The 13209-nt window shown below is 40.5% G+C and overlaps 1 protein-coding gene across 1 annotated transcript in view; it reads left to right on the forward strand.

Moving 5' to 3' along the window:
* The window catches only part of CCDC175 (coiled-coil domain containing 175), a 68113-nt gene continuing 54904 nt past the window's right edge, over positions 1-13209 (forward strand). Inside the window, exons 1-4 of the mRNA XM_066274189.1 lie at positions 1-157; positions 1924-2009; positions 4297-4408; positions 11918-12053. Of these exons, the coding sequence (XP_066130286.1) occupies positions 1-157; positions 1924-2009; positions 4297-4408; positions 11918-12053 (491 nt within the window). The remainder of the gene's footprint in view (positions 158-1923; positions 2010-4296; positions 4409-11917; positions 12054-13209) is intronic.

Consider the following 13209-nt stretch of genomic DNA (forward strand, 5'->3'; position numbering starts at 1 on the left):
ATGGCGCTGCACTCCTGGTCCCTCGACCTGAGGTTCGGCGAAAAGAAGACGCAGCCGACCGCGGTCTCCACCGGCCCATCCCTGGAGCTGTGCACCGTCCCCTCCACCCTGGGCTCCTCGGTCGCGGCCTCAGCGCTGGAGCAGCTCTTTGCTGTGGGTAAGAGGCCCGCGGGCGCTGAGAGGGACGTCCCCTGAGAGGTGGCGCCTAGGCGGCACTCAGCGGGAACCCTCAGTGAGAACCGTCCTCCGGAACCCAGAGCTTCCCTGGCTAGGGCGCAGCGTCTTCTGCACCTCCTAGGGCAAGAGAGAGGAGACCGGACGGAACCCAGGGCTCAGCTCTTTTGCTGTGGTGCCACTGGAGTGACTTGGCCCAAGTCATACTAGTAGCTGATGACAAATCCTGGACTCCCAGACCCATTGCCATTTGCCTGCCGACAAAAGTGCCCAATATTTACAGTATGCATTCAAATTTATCTTTTCCCTTGTTGACTTTTTTTTTTTTTAACAATGCCATTGCAAACTGGCTGGCAAACAAGAAAGAGAGTGTTTAAGAAGCTCCTATTGTATTAAGCAAGGAAAATTAGAGAAGGATGTTTAGGAGATGCTAACGGATGAGGCCAGGTTAAAATACTTCTTCATTTGAAAGCTGAACCTGTAATCAAGTCATCTAAGCTTAAGGTAAGACATAGTCCAAGGAAGGGCAGTGTTTCTTGATCAGCTCATAAACCATTTAGACCAAACAACTAAGCATCTCCGTGCTTTCCTCTGATCATTTCATCGTTTCTAGATACTCATGTTGATATCCATCATCATGTTTCTCTTAGTTTGGGATAGTTTCTTCCTTCTCAGATGAAGTAATTTAACTTCACAATTCTTTCAAGATTGGAGATGTGTTTTCAGTAAAAATGTTAACCACCAAAGAGACCTAAATGCTTCCTATTTGTCCAAGGTCATCTGCTATAGATCAATATATCCATTCAGTCCTAGTACTTAGATACAAAATACTTTTTTCTGCTAATAATTTTTGGACCCTCAGAAAGTTTTTCTTAGGAAAAAACTTCATTGAACCTCTTGTCCTGAGTGTGAGTTATAAAATATGTAGCTCTCCAGCCCATTTGCAAGTGGTAACAGGCTTGGGCCTTCATTCATTTGCTAGAAGAAAGGAAACAAAATAGCATATAATCCATTCCACCCTAATACACACTTGCTTGCAAACTCGTAACTGATTTTCACTTGGTTTGAGAGCTTAGTTCATGAAGAGAGAATCCAAGTTGCCTAGAACTGAGAGCAGAAATGGCTATTTACTCTTCTGAGAGTTGGGTAGGGCCATTAAGGGCATGGACACTGGAGTCACACCACTTGCGTTTGCATCCAGACTCAGTAATGGGCTCTGTTACCTTGAACATATGACATGACCTCAAAATCTTAGATTTCTTACCTGTGAATTGGGAATCATTGTAATTTACAAGAATCAGCTTAGATTTTTATACAGTTTATTAAATGTGTGGTTTAGGGCAAAATACCATATTTAAGATACATATTTACATATATACACACACAAATATATGTGAAAACATTCCAAAAAAACCTATAGTATAGGCTTGCTATATTTGTTCTGTTCATAAATGTTTGTTGAATTTTTTGTCCTATCCTCTATACATCCCTCTGCCTACCATGAAAGATGCAAAGATGGCTCTTAAGAGAAGTTTGTGTTCGAGAAGCATAAAGTATGTACCTAAATTAGAATACTATGAAATAGAAAATAACAAGTACAAAAGAGATTTATATAAAGTGCTATAGAAATTCAGAGATAGAAGATGAAATTTCCAGCTGAATAAGCATTTGAGCTACTACATCTTAAAGGACTAAATAGAACTTGGACAGACAAATAAGAGATCTTAATTTTCAAATTTTTTTTTTTAGAACAATCACTGCAAAGTGACTATTTCAAATGCAATGAAGAAGCTAGGATCTTTCTTAACGACATTGCTGTAGCTGTCAAGAAATTGGTATTGTATTATCTATAAGAGCTTTTCTTTTTTCCATCTTCCAATTATTTCTTCATCTGACTTTAATTTAGCACCAACTCTGTTTAAGGTATTTCAGTAGATAAATAGGGAAAATATTTACCCTGAGTAAAAAAAAAAATTTCTCTCCATTTACTAAGCATTTTAACCAGTGTTGCTCAGCTGTAGACTGCTGCCCGATTTTCCACGCAGAACACTGAGTTGAGCCGTGTAATCTGGAGGAGGGCAAGCCAGCTAAGGCGAGGCGGTACAGGTCATAACAGAGCTCAGTTTAAGGGCTGAACCAAACTGGCCAATGCTGGGGACACCATTATGTAAACATGGTTTAACACAAACAACCTCTGAAATAAATTGCATGTCTGGTGGCAATGAATTCACTTCTCTTGAAGCCATTCCTTATCTAACTGGTGAGAGATTGTTTGGGCTCCCATTTCACTGAAGCAGACTGTGTTGTTCAGTATACACAAATGAACAAAAATACTTTTAGTTATACTAACTCAACCCCACAAAGAAATATTGAAAGAATTTTCTTTTGAAGTATCACAAACATTTCTGTTTGGTCCTGGATGATGTTTGCAATGCTTCCGTGGAAGAGTCAAATGATGAAGTCTCTTCATTTGATTTAAAAATTTTGAATAAGAATCTACTGCATATCGCCCTGGCCGGTTTGCTCAGCGGTAGAGAGTCCGCCTGGCGTGCAGGAGTCCCGGGTTCAATTCCCGGCCAGGGCACACAGGAGAAGCGCCCATCTGCTTCTCCACCTGTCCCCCTCTCCTTCCTCTCTGTCTCTCTCTTCCCCTCCCACAGCCGAGGCTCCGAGGCTCCGTTGGAGCAAAAGATGGCCCGGGCTCTGGGATGGATCTGTGGCCTCTGCCTCAGGCGCTAGAATGGCTCTGGATGCAACAGGGCGACGCCCCAGAGGGGCAGAACATCGCCCCCTAGTGGGCATGCCGGGTGGATCCCGGTCGGGCGCATGCGGGAGTCTGTCTGACTGCCTCTCCGTTTCCAGCTTCGGAAAAATGAAAAAAAAAAAAAAAAAAAGAATTTACTGCATATCAAATATCTAAAAATATAGAAATACAACTATAAAATAAATGAGTTTGGGTCTACAAACTGCTGCTAAAAATTAATATCATTACTTTACAAATATACTTTATGTAATTATATATAGTTGTATATATGTATATAGAATAGACTACAGAATTATACTTTATAATTATACCTGATTGAATACGTATAGAGTACACACATTTAGAATACATGTAACAGAATTTGTCCATCTTGTACTGCACTGTGGCCTTGTAGAAACCTTCCCTCTGCTTTCCTTTACTTATGTTTTTCTCCAGGAAATGAAGGGATTAAAATATTTACTGTGGCTTTATTAAAGTATCTAGTATGTGTCCATTTAGTATCTGAGCTGTGACTTCTCTTAAATAGAGATAGATCCCACCATTGTTAAAGTAACAGATTTTCACTATTATAAAAGCACTAAGTGTATACTCTGGAAAACTTAGAAAAACATAGACAAGGAAAAGGAAGAAAGTAAAGACAGTGATGATCCCACCACCCTAAAATAATCACTATTAACTCGATGAATGTACTTCCTGCTGTCAGGGTATAGATGATGCCTGTATTGAGTTTTATTTTATAAAAAAGTGATCTTACTATATGTACAATTATATAAACTGTGTTTTATTATTCATGAAATAGAATGATAATTTCTCAGGTTACAAAGTAACTATAACTATTAGGACCATTTATTTAAAAGATGATTTATTTGCTTTTTCATGAACAGATTTTTGAATTTTTTTTCAAATAACCCCACCCCCAAAATATAAATTATTAATAATAATAATAACAGGCCCACCTGACTTCTTGTTTGGATTTGTAGATATGTATAAGAGAATCATTGCTCTCTTTAGACCTAAGCATATTTTTATAAGTATTTTCTATTTTTTAATTAAGTAGCTTTTTTCTGCATGTTACCCTACTTATTGAAGTCTTTACCTTTAAATTGATTGAAATTGAAAACAGGAAACACACATAGGGAAAGGTGATTTCTGAGCAGAAGAAAATAAGCAGAAATGAAAAGGTAAACTAAAAATGATACTTTTAAAACTGATTGTAGTTACTTCTTCTACTTTCTATCCAAATAAAAATAGCAGCTGAAGGTATTTGATGAAAATCCAATTTTGACCTCTGAAAATGTTTATAGGACATTGTTCAGGAGATAAATTTTATTATTTTAATATGTAATTTAAATTTTTAGGAAGAAATGAGAAAGGCTACCATTGATCTTCTGGAAATTGAAAGCATGGAGTTCAGCAGATTGTATTTTATATTGGAAACTCTTCCTGATAATGCGGGCACAGAATTGGAAGGTATTTTGAGGTTAATAATTATAGAAATTTAGTTTATCATATAAGAAAATAGAACCAACTACATCTCTATGTAAAAAGATGAGTTTAATTTGTGATTAAATAAGATCAGTGTAGTTATTTCAGGTCAAAATATAGCTAGAAGTACATGACACAAACAGTGAGATCCATAATAATTTTCCTGACCGTTTAAGTGAAAATTATATATACTTCTCACAAAAATTAGGGGATATTTTGTGCTTCATATTCATTTTGATAATCCTCTAATTTTTGTGAGCAATATATATCTATATATCTTATATTTATATAATTTAGTTTCTAAACAGACTAAAAATATATTGATCGGCCCATTCCAAATTGATACTTATCCAGTTAGTCAGCTTTACTGGCCTAACTGACAAGTCTACTTTCTGTCTCTCTATGAGTTTGGCTACTATACGTACCTCATATAAGTAGAATTATACAGTATTTGTCCTTTTGTGACTGGCTCTTTTCACTTGGCATAAGGTCTTTAAGGTTCACCCATGTTGTAGCATGTATCAGAATTTCCTTCCTTTTTTAAGACTGAATAATATTCCATTTTACGTATACATCATGTTTTATTAATCCATTTACTCATTCACCAATGGACCCTTGGGCTATTTCCTTTCAGCTATTGTGAATAAAGCTGTTATAAACAGAAGCATACAAATATCAATTTGAATTGCTGCTTCAAATTTTTTGGGTATGGATGTAGGAGGAAATTAATAGGTGGTACGATAAAAATGGTAATTTTATGTTTAATTTTTTGAGAAACTGCCATACTGTTTTCCACAATGGTTGCACCTGTTTACATTCCTACCCACAAAGTGCAAGGGTTCCAATTACTCCATACTAAGCCAATACTTTTTTTTCTGCTTCTGTTTCATAAATAATAGTCATTTTAATGGGTATAAAATGGTATCTCATTGTGGTTTTGATTTGAATTTTCTTAATGATTAATGATGTTGAGCATCTTTTCATATGCTTATTGGTTATTGATAGATCTTCCTTGGAGAAATGTCTATTCAGATTGTCAACATAAAAAAAAAAAGTTTTCAAACCTGTAAGAATTTTTCTGAGTTTATTTGAGTCAAGCTGTCAACAATTGCCGGGAAGCAAAGTCTCAACGGATTGAGAAAATGCTCCAGAAAATGGCAATGTCACCACTTATTTTATACATTAGAATCAAAGGGGAAGACGTGAGGGGGTTACATGAAATTGATTGGTGATAGATTAGGGAGGTGGGAGAAAGTAAAACGGGGAAATCTCTGAGATTGGGTAAGAAGTAAAAGTGTATATGCTGAAAGTTCTTTTCACAGGGAGACACAAGATAGGTAAGTTAATTAACATGATAATAACAATGAAGGGGTTTGCTGGTTCCTGCTCTGGTGGGATGCCTCCCCTGAGGGGGGCAGAGAAATATTTCCCCTACATTTCAAAGGCATGTTATCGGGTTTGTTATTGCAGATGCAAAAGGTAACAGACAGGCTTCAAAGCAAGCATTGACCTTAGTTCAGATAGAGAATAACTCCCTAGGACTTGACTACCTATAAATTGCTTTTAGTCAGAAAGGTTTGATTTAGACCAATGGTAGTCAACCTGGTCCCTACCGCCCACTAGTGGGAGTTCCAGCTTTCATGGTGGGCGGTAGCAGAGCAACCAAAGGATAAACTAAAAGATAGATCTAACTATAGTAAGTTGTTTTATAAAGATTTATTCTGCCAAACTTAGCGAAAATCCAACATAAAGTACTTGGTAAGTAATTATTATTATATGCTTTAACTTGCTGTAACTCTGCTTTATAAATTTTATAAAGTAAAGTTACTTCCCTACTTTATAAACCACCGTTACTGCGGTTAGAAAATTTTACTACTAACAGATACAAAAGTGGGCGGTAGGTATTAAAAGGTTGACTACCCCTGATTTAGACCATCCTGTGTTTACTTTAGTTCCCTGAGTTCCCAAGGCCATTGTGTAGGCTTTCTCTGAGCTTGTCAGGTTCAGTCCGTAGTCACATTTTGATTTATTTAAAAAAAAACTTTTTTTCTATCCGTAAGATCCTTTGCCAACCTTTTAATCAGGTTGTTTGTTTTGTTTTATTGGTATTTTTTTATGTGTTCTGGATATTGACCTCTTGTCAGATACATAATTTGAAAATATTTTGTCCTATTCCATGGGTTGCCTTTTCACTCTGTTGATAGTCACTTTTTTTTTAATAAATAAATTTTTATTTTAATGGGGTGACATCAATAAATCAGGGTACATATATTCAAAGAAAACATGTCCAGGTTATCTTGTCATTCAATTATGTTGCATACCCATCACCCAAAGTCAGATTGTCCTCCGTCACCTTCTATCTAGTTTTCTTTGTGTCCCTCCCCCACCCCTCCCCTTCTCCCTCCTTCCCTCTCCCCGCACCCCATAACCACCACACTTTTTTTTTTTTTTTCATTTTTCTGAAGCTGGAAACAGGGAGAGACAGACAGACTCCCGCATGCGCCCGACCGGGATCCACCCGGCACGCCCACCAGGGGCGATGCTCTGCCCACCAGGGGGCGATGCTCTGCCCATCCTGGGCGTCGCCATATTGCGACCAGAGCCACTCTAGCGCCTGAGGCAGAGGCCACAGAGCCATCCCCAGCGCCCGGGCCATCTTTTGCTCCAATGGAGCCTCTGCTGCGGGAGGGGAAGAGAGAGACAGAGAAGAAAGCACAGCAGAGGGGTGGAGAAGCAAATGGGCGCTTCTCCTATGTGCCCTGGCCAGGAATCAAACCCGGGTCCTCCGCATGCTAGGCCGACGCTCTACCACTGAGCCAGCCGGCCAGGGCACCACCACACTCTTGTTCATGTCTCTTAGTCTCGTTTTTATGTCCCACCAATGTATGGAATCCTGCAGTTCTTGTTTTTTTCTGATTTACTTATTTTACTCCGTATAATGTTATCAAGATCCCACCATTTTGTTGTAAGTGATCTGATGTCATTATTTCTTATGGCTAAATAGTATATCATGGTGTATATGTGCCATATCTTCTTTATCCAGTCTTCTATTTTTTTTTACAGTGATTAAAGCCTTTAAGCAAACTCTTAGCCAATACAGAAAGAATCCATAAAAGAGTAGTGTCCTGAACATGTTCACCAAGTCCAAGTTGGCCCCAACACCATGCCAAATCCCTGAAAAATGTAACCCAACCCCAGTTCAGTCTGTTAGGAGCTGTCGCAAGGAGCAGGAGTCCAGGAAAAGTCCACATCCAGGAAAAGTCCGCATGGCACTGGAATTGTTGTCACAATTCTATACTTTGCAGCTCATGTCCAAGTCCCAATGACCGCTGCTTCTAGCTGGTAATGATTCAGGTAGACTGGAAAAGCCATCTGCAGCATGTGTGGAGATGGAGCTTCTGTTCTCCTCTGCCTAGAGAGATGAGACCAGGTTGCTTTTCCCTGGAGCTCTGCGACTGTGGCATGGTAAAGAGAACCTTGGGATACACTAAGCTGGGTGGCAAAGGTAGATTCATAATAGAAGTTGGCAAAAGGGGGAAAGAGAGCTCTAAATTAGGAGTAGGTCCCAGCCTGAAATATGAGTGGGGCATTGAGGTAGGAGGAATAAAGGAAACACTATATATTAAACAAAGCAGCAGAAAATAGGACTATCAACACCCACAAGAGAGATCTGCAAGGGAAGAATAAAAAACCTGACTATTCAGGCAAGACATAGTTAAGTGGCCCTTGTGCAAATGAGATCAGTTTACCTGCTTCTTGGAAGAAATGCCCTAGGCTCGTCCACAGTGTCGTAGATGGGGCCGATGGCCCTGGGCACCTTCAGCCTTCAGTGGCAAACCCCAGCATTCTGGGCAAGGTTAGGTCATAGGTGGCTGGAGCAGGGCTGGAAGAGACTGAACCCTCCCTTAGAGGAGCGAGGGGGAAGCCTACCTTCCAGTGTCCCTGTTTCCTCACAGCAGAGGCATGTAAGTCTGGCAGGCTTTAGCTCAATGACCTTCCTTTCCACTATTGAAGCAGGACCCAGATGGCATCCTATGAGACCCCTTTGGGGCGTTGGAGCCTTTAAGGGCGTATCCTAAAAGCTGGTAGTTCCCCTGATCTCTATTGGGCTTTCTCTGCCTCTTGGTATCTTAAAAGCCATGCTCAGAAGATCTCGCTGAGGGGTTTGAGGATCCCCATCTGCCTATATAAATCTTTTCCATATATCTGAAGATAGTCACTTTTGATTCAGAAAAGTTTTAAATTTTGATGTAGTCCAGTTTATTTTTTTATCTGTTGCATGTATTTTGGGTTCATATTCAAGAAATCCTGGCCAAATTCAATGTCATGAACCTTTCCCCTTTTTTCATATAGGAGTTTTATAGTTTTAGCTCTTACATTTAGGTTTTTGGTTGTAATGTTTTAGTTAAATGTTATATGTGGTGTAAGGTAAGGGTCCAACTTCATTTTCCCATTTGCCAGGAATGTTGGCTGAGGCTCACATCTCAGTTCCTCCACTGGAATTGTCCTTGGCAGAGGAGGAAGGCTTCACCCAGGTTACATTCCTCCCCATGTGCTGCTGGTCGGTCACTCTGGGTACAAGGCATTCCTCCCTTGACTCAGTGCAGAGCAACCCCACAGTGTCGTCTGAGCTCTAAAGCTCATCACCATTTAACCTCTCCTCTGCCCAGCCCTGCTTCCCTTACTTCCTTGGAGGTCTTTTTGAGAACACTACACAATACATTTTCTACACACAAATTTTAGAATCTGTTTCCCAGGGAGACGTACCAAAAACTGTAGTCTCAATTTTTAATTCCACTTGTTGCCTTGAAGAAGGAAGTCTGCCTTCATTGTCTGCTCTGCCTTGAAGGAGCTGGGCCCTGTAAATTTCCCCTTCTCCAGCCGGCACAAAATAAAACTTTGTCATTAGAGGGCCCAGGATGGATACAAGAGGAAGAAGGGGTTCTCATCCTGCTTTCAGGGTGCTTAGTTCGGCAGACTCTTGGAGCACATGCAGCTTCTCCATGCCAGCATGTGGTAGTCCCAAGTGCCAGCAGTTTCCTCCAGTGCCCCTTGGGCAACATCATGGCACAGTGCTACCAGTGAGCTGCCTTCCCAGGGACAGCTTCTGCACCAATTTGGCTGGTTTTGCAGGGAGTTCTAGATTATGTCCCCTCCCTCGAACATGTTCCCTCAATACTCTAGAAGCCAGGTTGCCAGCCCAGCATTTCATGCATTTCTTTGAGCTATCCAGTGAGCCACAGTCAGCTCCAGTGAGGTCCAGGTCTCAGGCCTGGAGGTGCCACTTCTTCGTGAGCACTCTTGCTCAGCCCTAGGGATAGTGGCTGTTCCTTCTGCCTGCTCTCGTGAATTCTTTAACATTCTCTTTACTTTCTTACTATTCGTTCTCTCATTACTCTAATCTTCTGTTATAGTTCATAATTCTTTATATTAAAATTCCCCTATCAATTTACTATAAGATTTCAATGACCTAATTAGACCCTGAGTGATATAGTTGGTTATAAACCAATATGGATGGTGTTAATCTAGTTTAGCAGAGGAAATACAACAAACTATCCATGCAGAGAAAAATAAGAGTGCTTTTGTTTAATTTTTTTTGGTTGCTCTTTATTTTCATTTTTTTTTTTCCTTTTTTAAGTGAGAGGAGGGGAGATAATGAGACAGACTCCTGCATGTGCCCTGACCAGGATCCACCAGGCAATTCCCATCTTGGGCCAATGCTCAAATCAACTGAGCTACTTTTAGTGCTTGAGGCTGATGCTCAGGGACCATCTGAGCTATTTTCAGCACCTGGCTGTGTTCAAACCAATCAAGTCACTGGCTGTGGGAGGTGAAGAAGGAGAGATGGAGGATTGGGAGGGGGAGAGAAGTAGATGGTCACTTTTCTCATGTGCACTGATTGGGAATCGAACCCAGGAAGTCCATATGTCAGGCTGACACTCTATCCACTGAGCCAACCAGCCAGGGCCTTTATTTCTAGGTTGGGCTACTTTTATAATCAGGAAAAAATATTTTAGAAGGAACATTACCATATATATCCTTGATACATGCTGAATACTTTACCAAGGAACTTTAATTGGCATTATGAACAAAGCTTTGCTACTCAAAATATGGTTCTTAGATCCGCAGCATGAATGTCCCCTGAGAGCTTGTTACAAAATGCAGAATCTCTAGGCTCATCCCCAAACTACTAGATCAGAATCTACGTTTCAACAAGATCTCTAGGCGTTGCATATGTATATTTGATACACAGAGTTTGAGAAGCCCACTACAGTGAACAATCTAACTAGTAGTAGCCTAGAAAAAATAGCCCAGATCTTTCAGGGAAGCTAACAGTTCATTTCTAGGAAATTTGATATGTGGAAATGTCATCCAGGACTTTCCTAAACAGCAATGTTAAAAAAAATTCATGCCTTCTTATCTATCATGCACTGAGATAATATTCTAAAGTCTTATGTGATTATACTGCTTTGTTATTTATTGTTGAATAATTAGTGTTATTTTTTAACACCTGAGTTTCCTAGACAGAAGAACTGGAGGCAGCACTTTTGCACCATTATTTTATTAGGGAGTTCAAGGATGAGGAGAATGGAATAAGGAGGTCAGAGCGGGGAGAAGGAGGAGCTAATATGAGGTGCAATATGATGTTGGCTGTTGTCAGATGCAATAAATGAAGCATGAGCTTATGCCCCTAGGCCAGTTACCTCTTCTCAGGACCATCTAGGTCAGTGGTAGTCAACCAGGACCCTACCGCCCACTAGTGGGCGTTCCAGCTCTCATGGTGGGCGGTAGCAGCACAGCCAAAGTATAAATAAAAAGACAGACTTAACTATAGTAAGTTGTTTTATAAAGATTTATTCTGCCAAACTTAGCGAAAATCCGACATAAAGTACTTGGTAAGTAATTATTATTATATGCTTTAACTTGCTGTAACTCTACTTTACAAATTTTATAAAGTAAAGTTACTTCCCTACTTTATAAACCACCGTTACTGTGGAACCGGTGGGCGGTTAGAAAATTTTACTACTAACAGAGATACAAAAGTGGGCGGTAGGTATAAAAAGGTTGACTACCCCTGATCTAGGTGCTAGTTCCTGTCAGTCATTGGTCCAATGCGTGCCCCACTTTCTACACTTTGGGTTCCATGCATGGGTGTGGGTGTCTAAAAAGTCCCATGGTAGAGGCAACAGGGAAGTCCTAGGCAGAAGGTGAGAAGTGGATAGAAAAAGCAGGAATCAACTGCTGTCAGACTGTATCGGTATGAAGTTGCTCAGAGCTTCTAAAAAGCTAGTCACCACAGCAACAGCTGAAATAAGGGAAATAATTGATGGATATGATTGAAGGGGTCCTAAGGGGTGAGGAAGAGGTGTCTGATACAGGAGCATAATTAAAAGACTATTTTAAGGAAAGACAATTTGTTCATGATTTGAAAAATCAGTATCCTACAATTGTGCTGTTTCTCAAATAACAGTAACATTTCCGCTTACTTTTAAGAGTGTGTCAGAGACGCTCGCAGATTAAACCTTTTTGAGATAAGCCAATTACAAATAAAAATTACTAAGGTCGATAATGAAATAAAGTTTCTGAAGAAGAGATTACTTGATCTGAAAGAAAGAAATAAATATCTGGGGTAGGTACTTTTTTTTTTTCCCAGTAACTGAAGGAGTTTGGGGATCTGGGGCTGGAGTGGGAAAATCGTGCTCAGTTGTTTGTCCTCTGACTTGAACTGCTGCCACGCAAGGTGAGAGGTGGAAATCACTTGGAGAAGAGGACCCAGGCTCATGAGGGGTATGTGATGGCTGCAGAGATCTGGGAAAGACAGCAGAGAATCTTCAACCACTGTGGTCAGAGGCAGTCGCTTCCCAGCAAGAACTACTGTGTGTGAATCACACCCTGCCTGGCTCCTCACGTCCACGGGTGGAAGCACACGGTGATTTTAGGTTTCGGTTTCCATTTTAGTGAAATTAAACTTACAAACCATACATACCCCAAAGGAAGAAATCTTACTGGGTGTAAATATCAAACCAGATATATTATAGCTAGCTTTATTCCTTAATGTATTCAGTCATAATCTACTAATGGCTAGGGATAAGATCGGTTCCCAGGAGAGGGTTCTAGATTTTATCTGTAATTAAGTGAGACAGTATGTGTAACTGCTGGTAGCCCAGGACCTGACCCATGTTAGTTTCGTTCCTTTATTCCTGGCTGTGTTGCCAGCACTTCACCCCTGGGGGCCTCATTTCCTCCATCTGTTAAATGGGGGTTATAAGTCTTGATTTACCTGGCTCATAGAGGAAGAGAGAGATGCTGAAAGAAAAAAGAAAAACAAAACAAAACTCGGAAGGACTCCTCTGAACTGTGAGTAAGTTTTCAAGGCTAGTGTGTAAATATCAGAATGTCAGTTTGTCCAAGTGAGAAATGTTTAAAGAGCCCTCATCATAGGAGAAAAAATCTCGGGAAGCTAAATCAGAGGACTGCTTGGTGCCCCAGATTTCAGAACACAGGGAGTGAGGTGGACTCCTCAAGACTCAGGGACGCTGTCCCTGAAGCAGGCTCTCAGAACACCTGTTCTGGGAGACGCTCCAGAATAGAGAAAGTTCATCCTCACGTAAGTTTGTGAAATGCTGCACTCTCTAATCCTTGTTAGGGATTCACCGTGCAGATTGGTACATGGTGCCTGCTAGCCACAGCTGCCACAGACAGACTAGACTGTCCATTTCCAAGCTGGAATACTCTTATCATTTGGCCAGCACCATCACACCCCTGCTGACCAGTGATTCTCAGAC

The sequence above is a fragment of the Saccopteryx bilineata genome, chromosome 4 (genome assembly GCF_036850765.1).
Source record: "Saccopteryx bilineata isolate mSacBil1 chromosome 4, mSacBil1_pri_phased_curated, whole genome shotgun sequence".
NCBI classification, from domain to species: Eukaryota; Metazoa; Chordata; class Mammalia; order Chiroptera; family Emballonuridae; genus Saccopteryx; species Saccopteryx bilineata.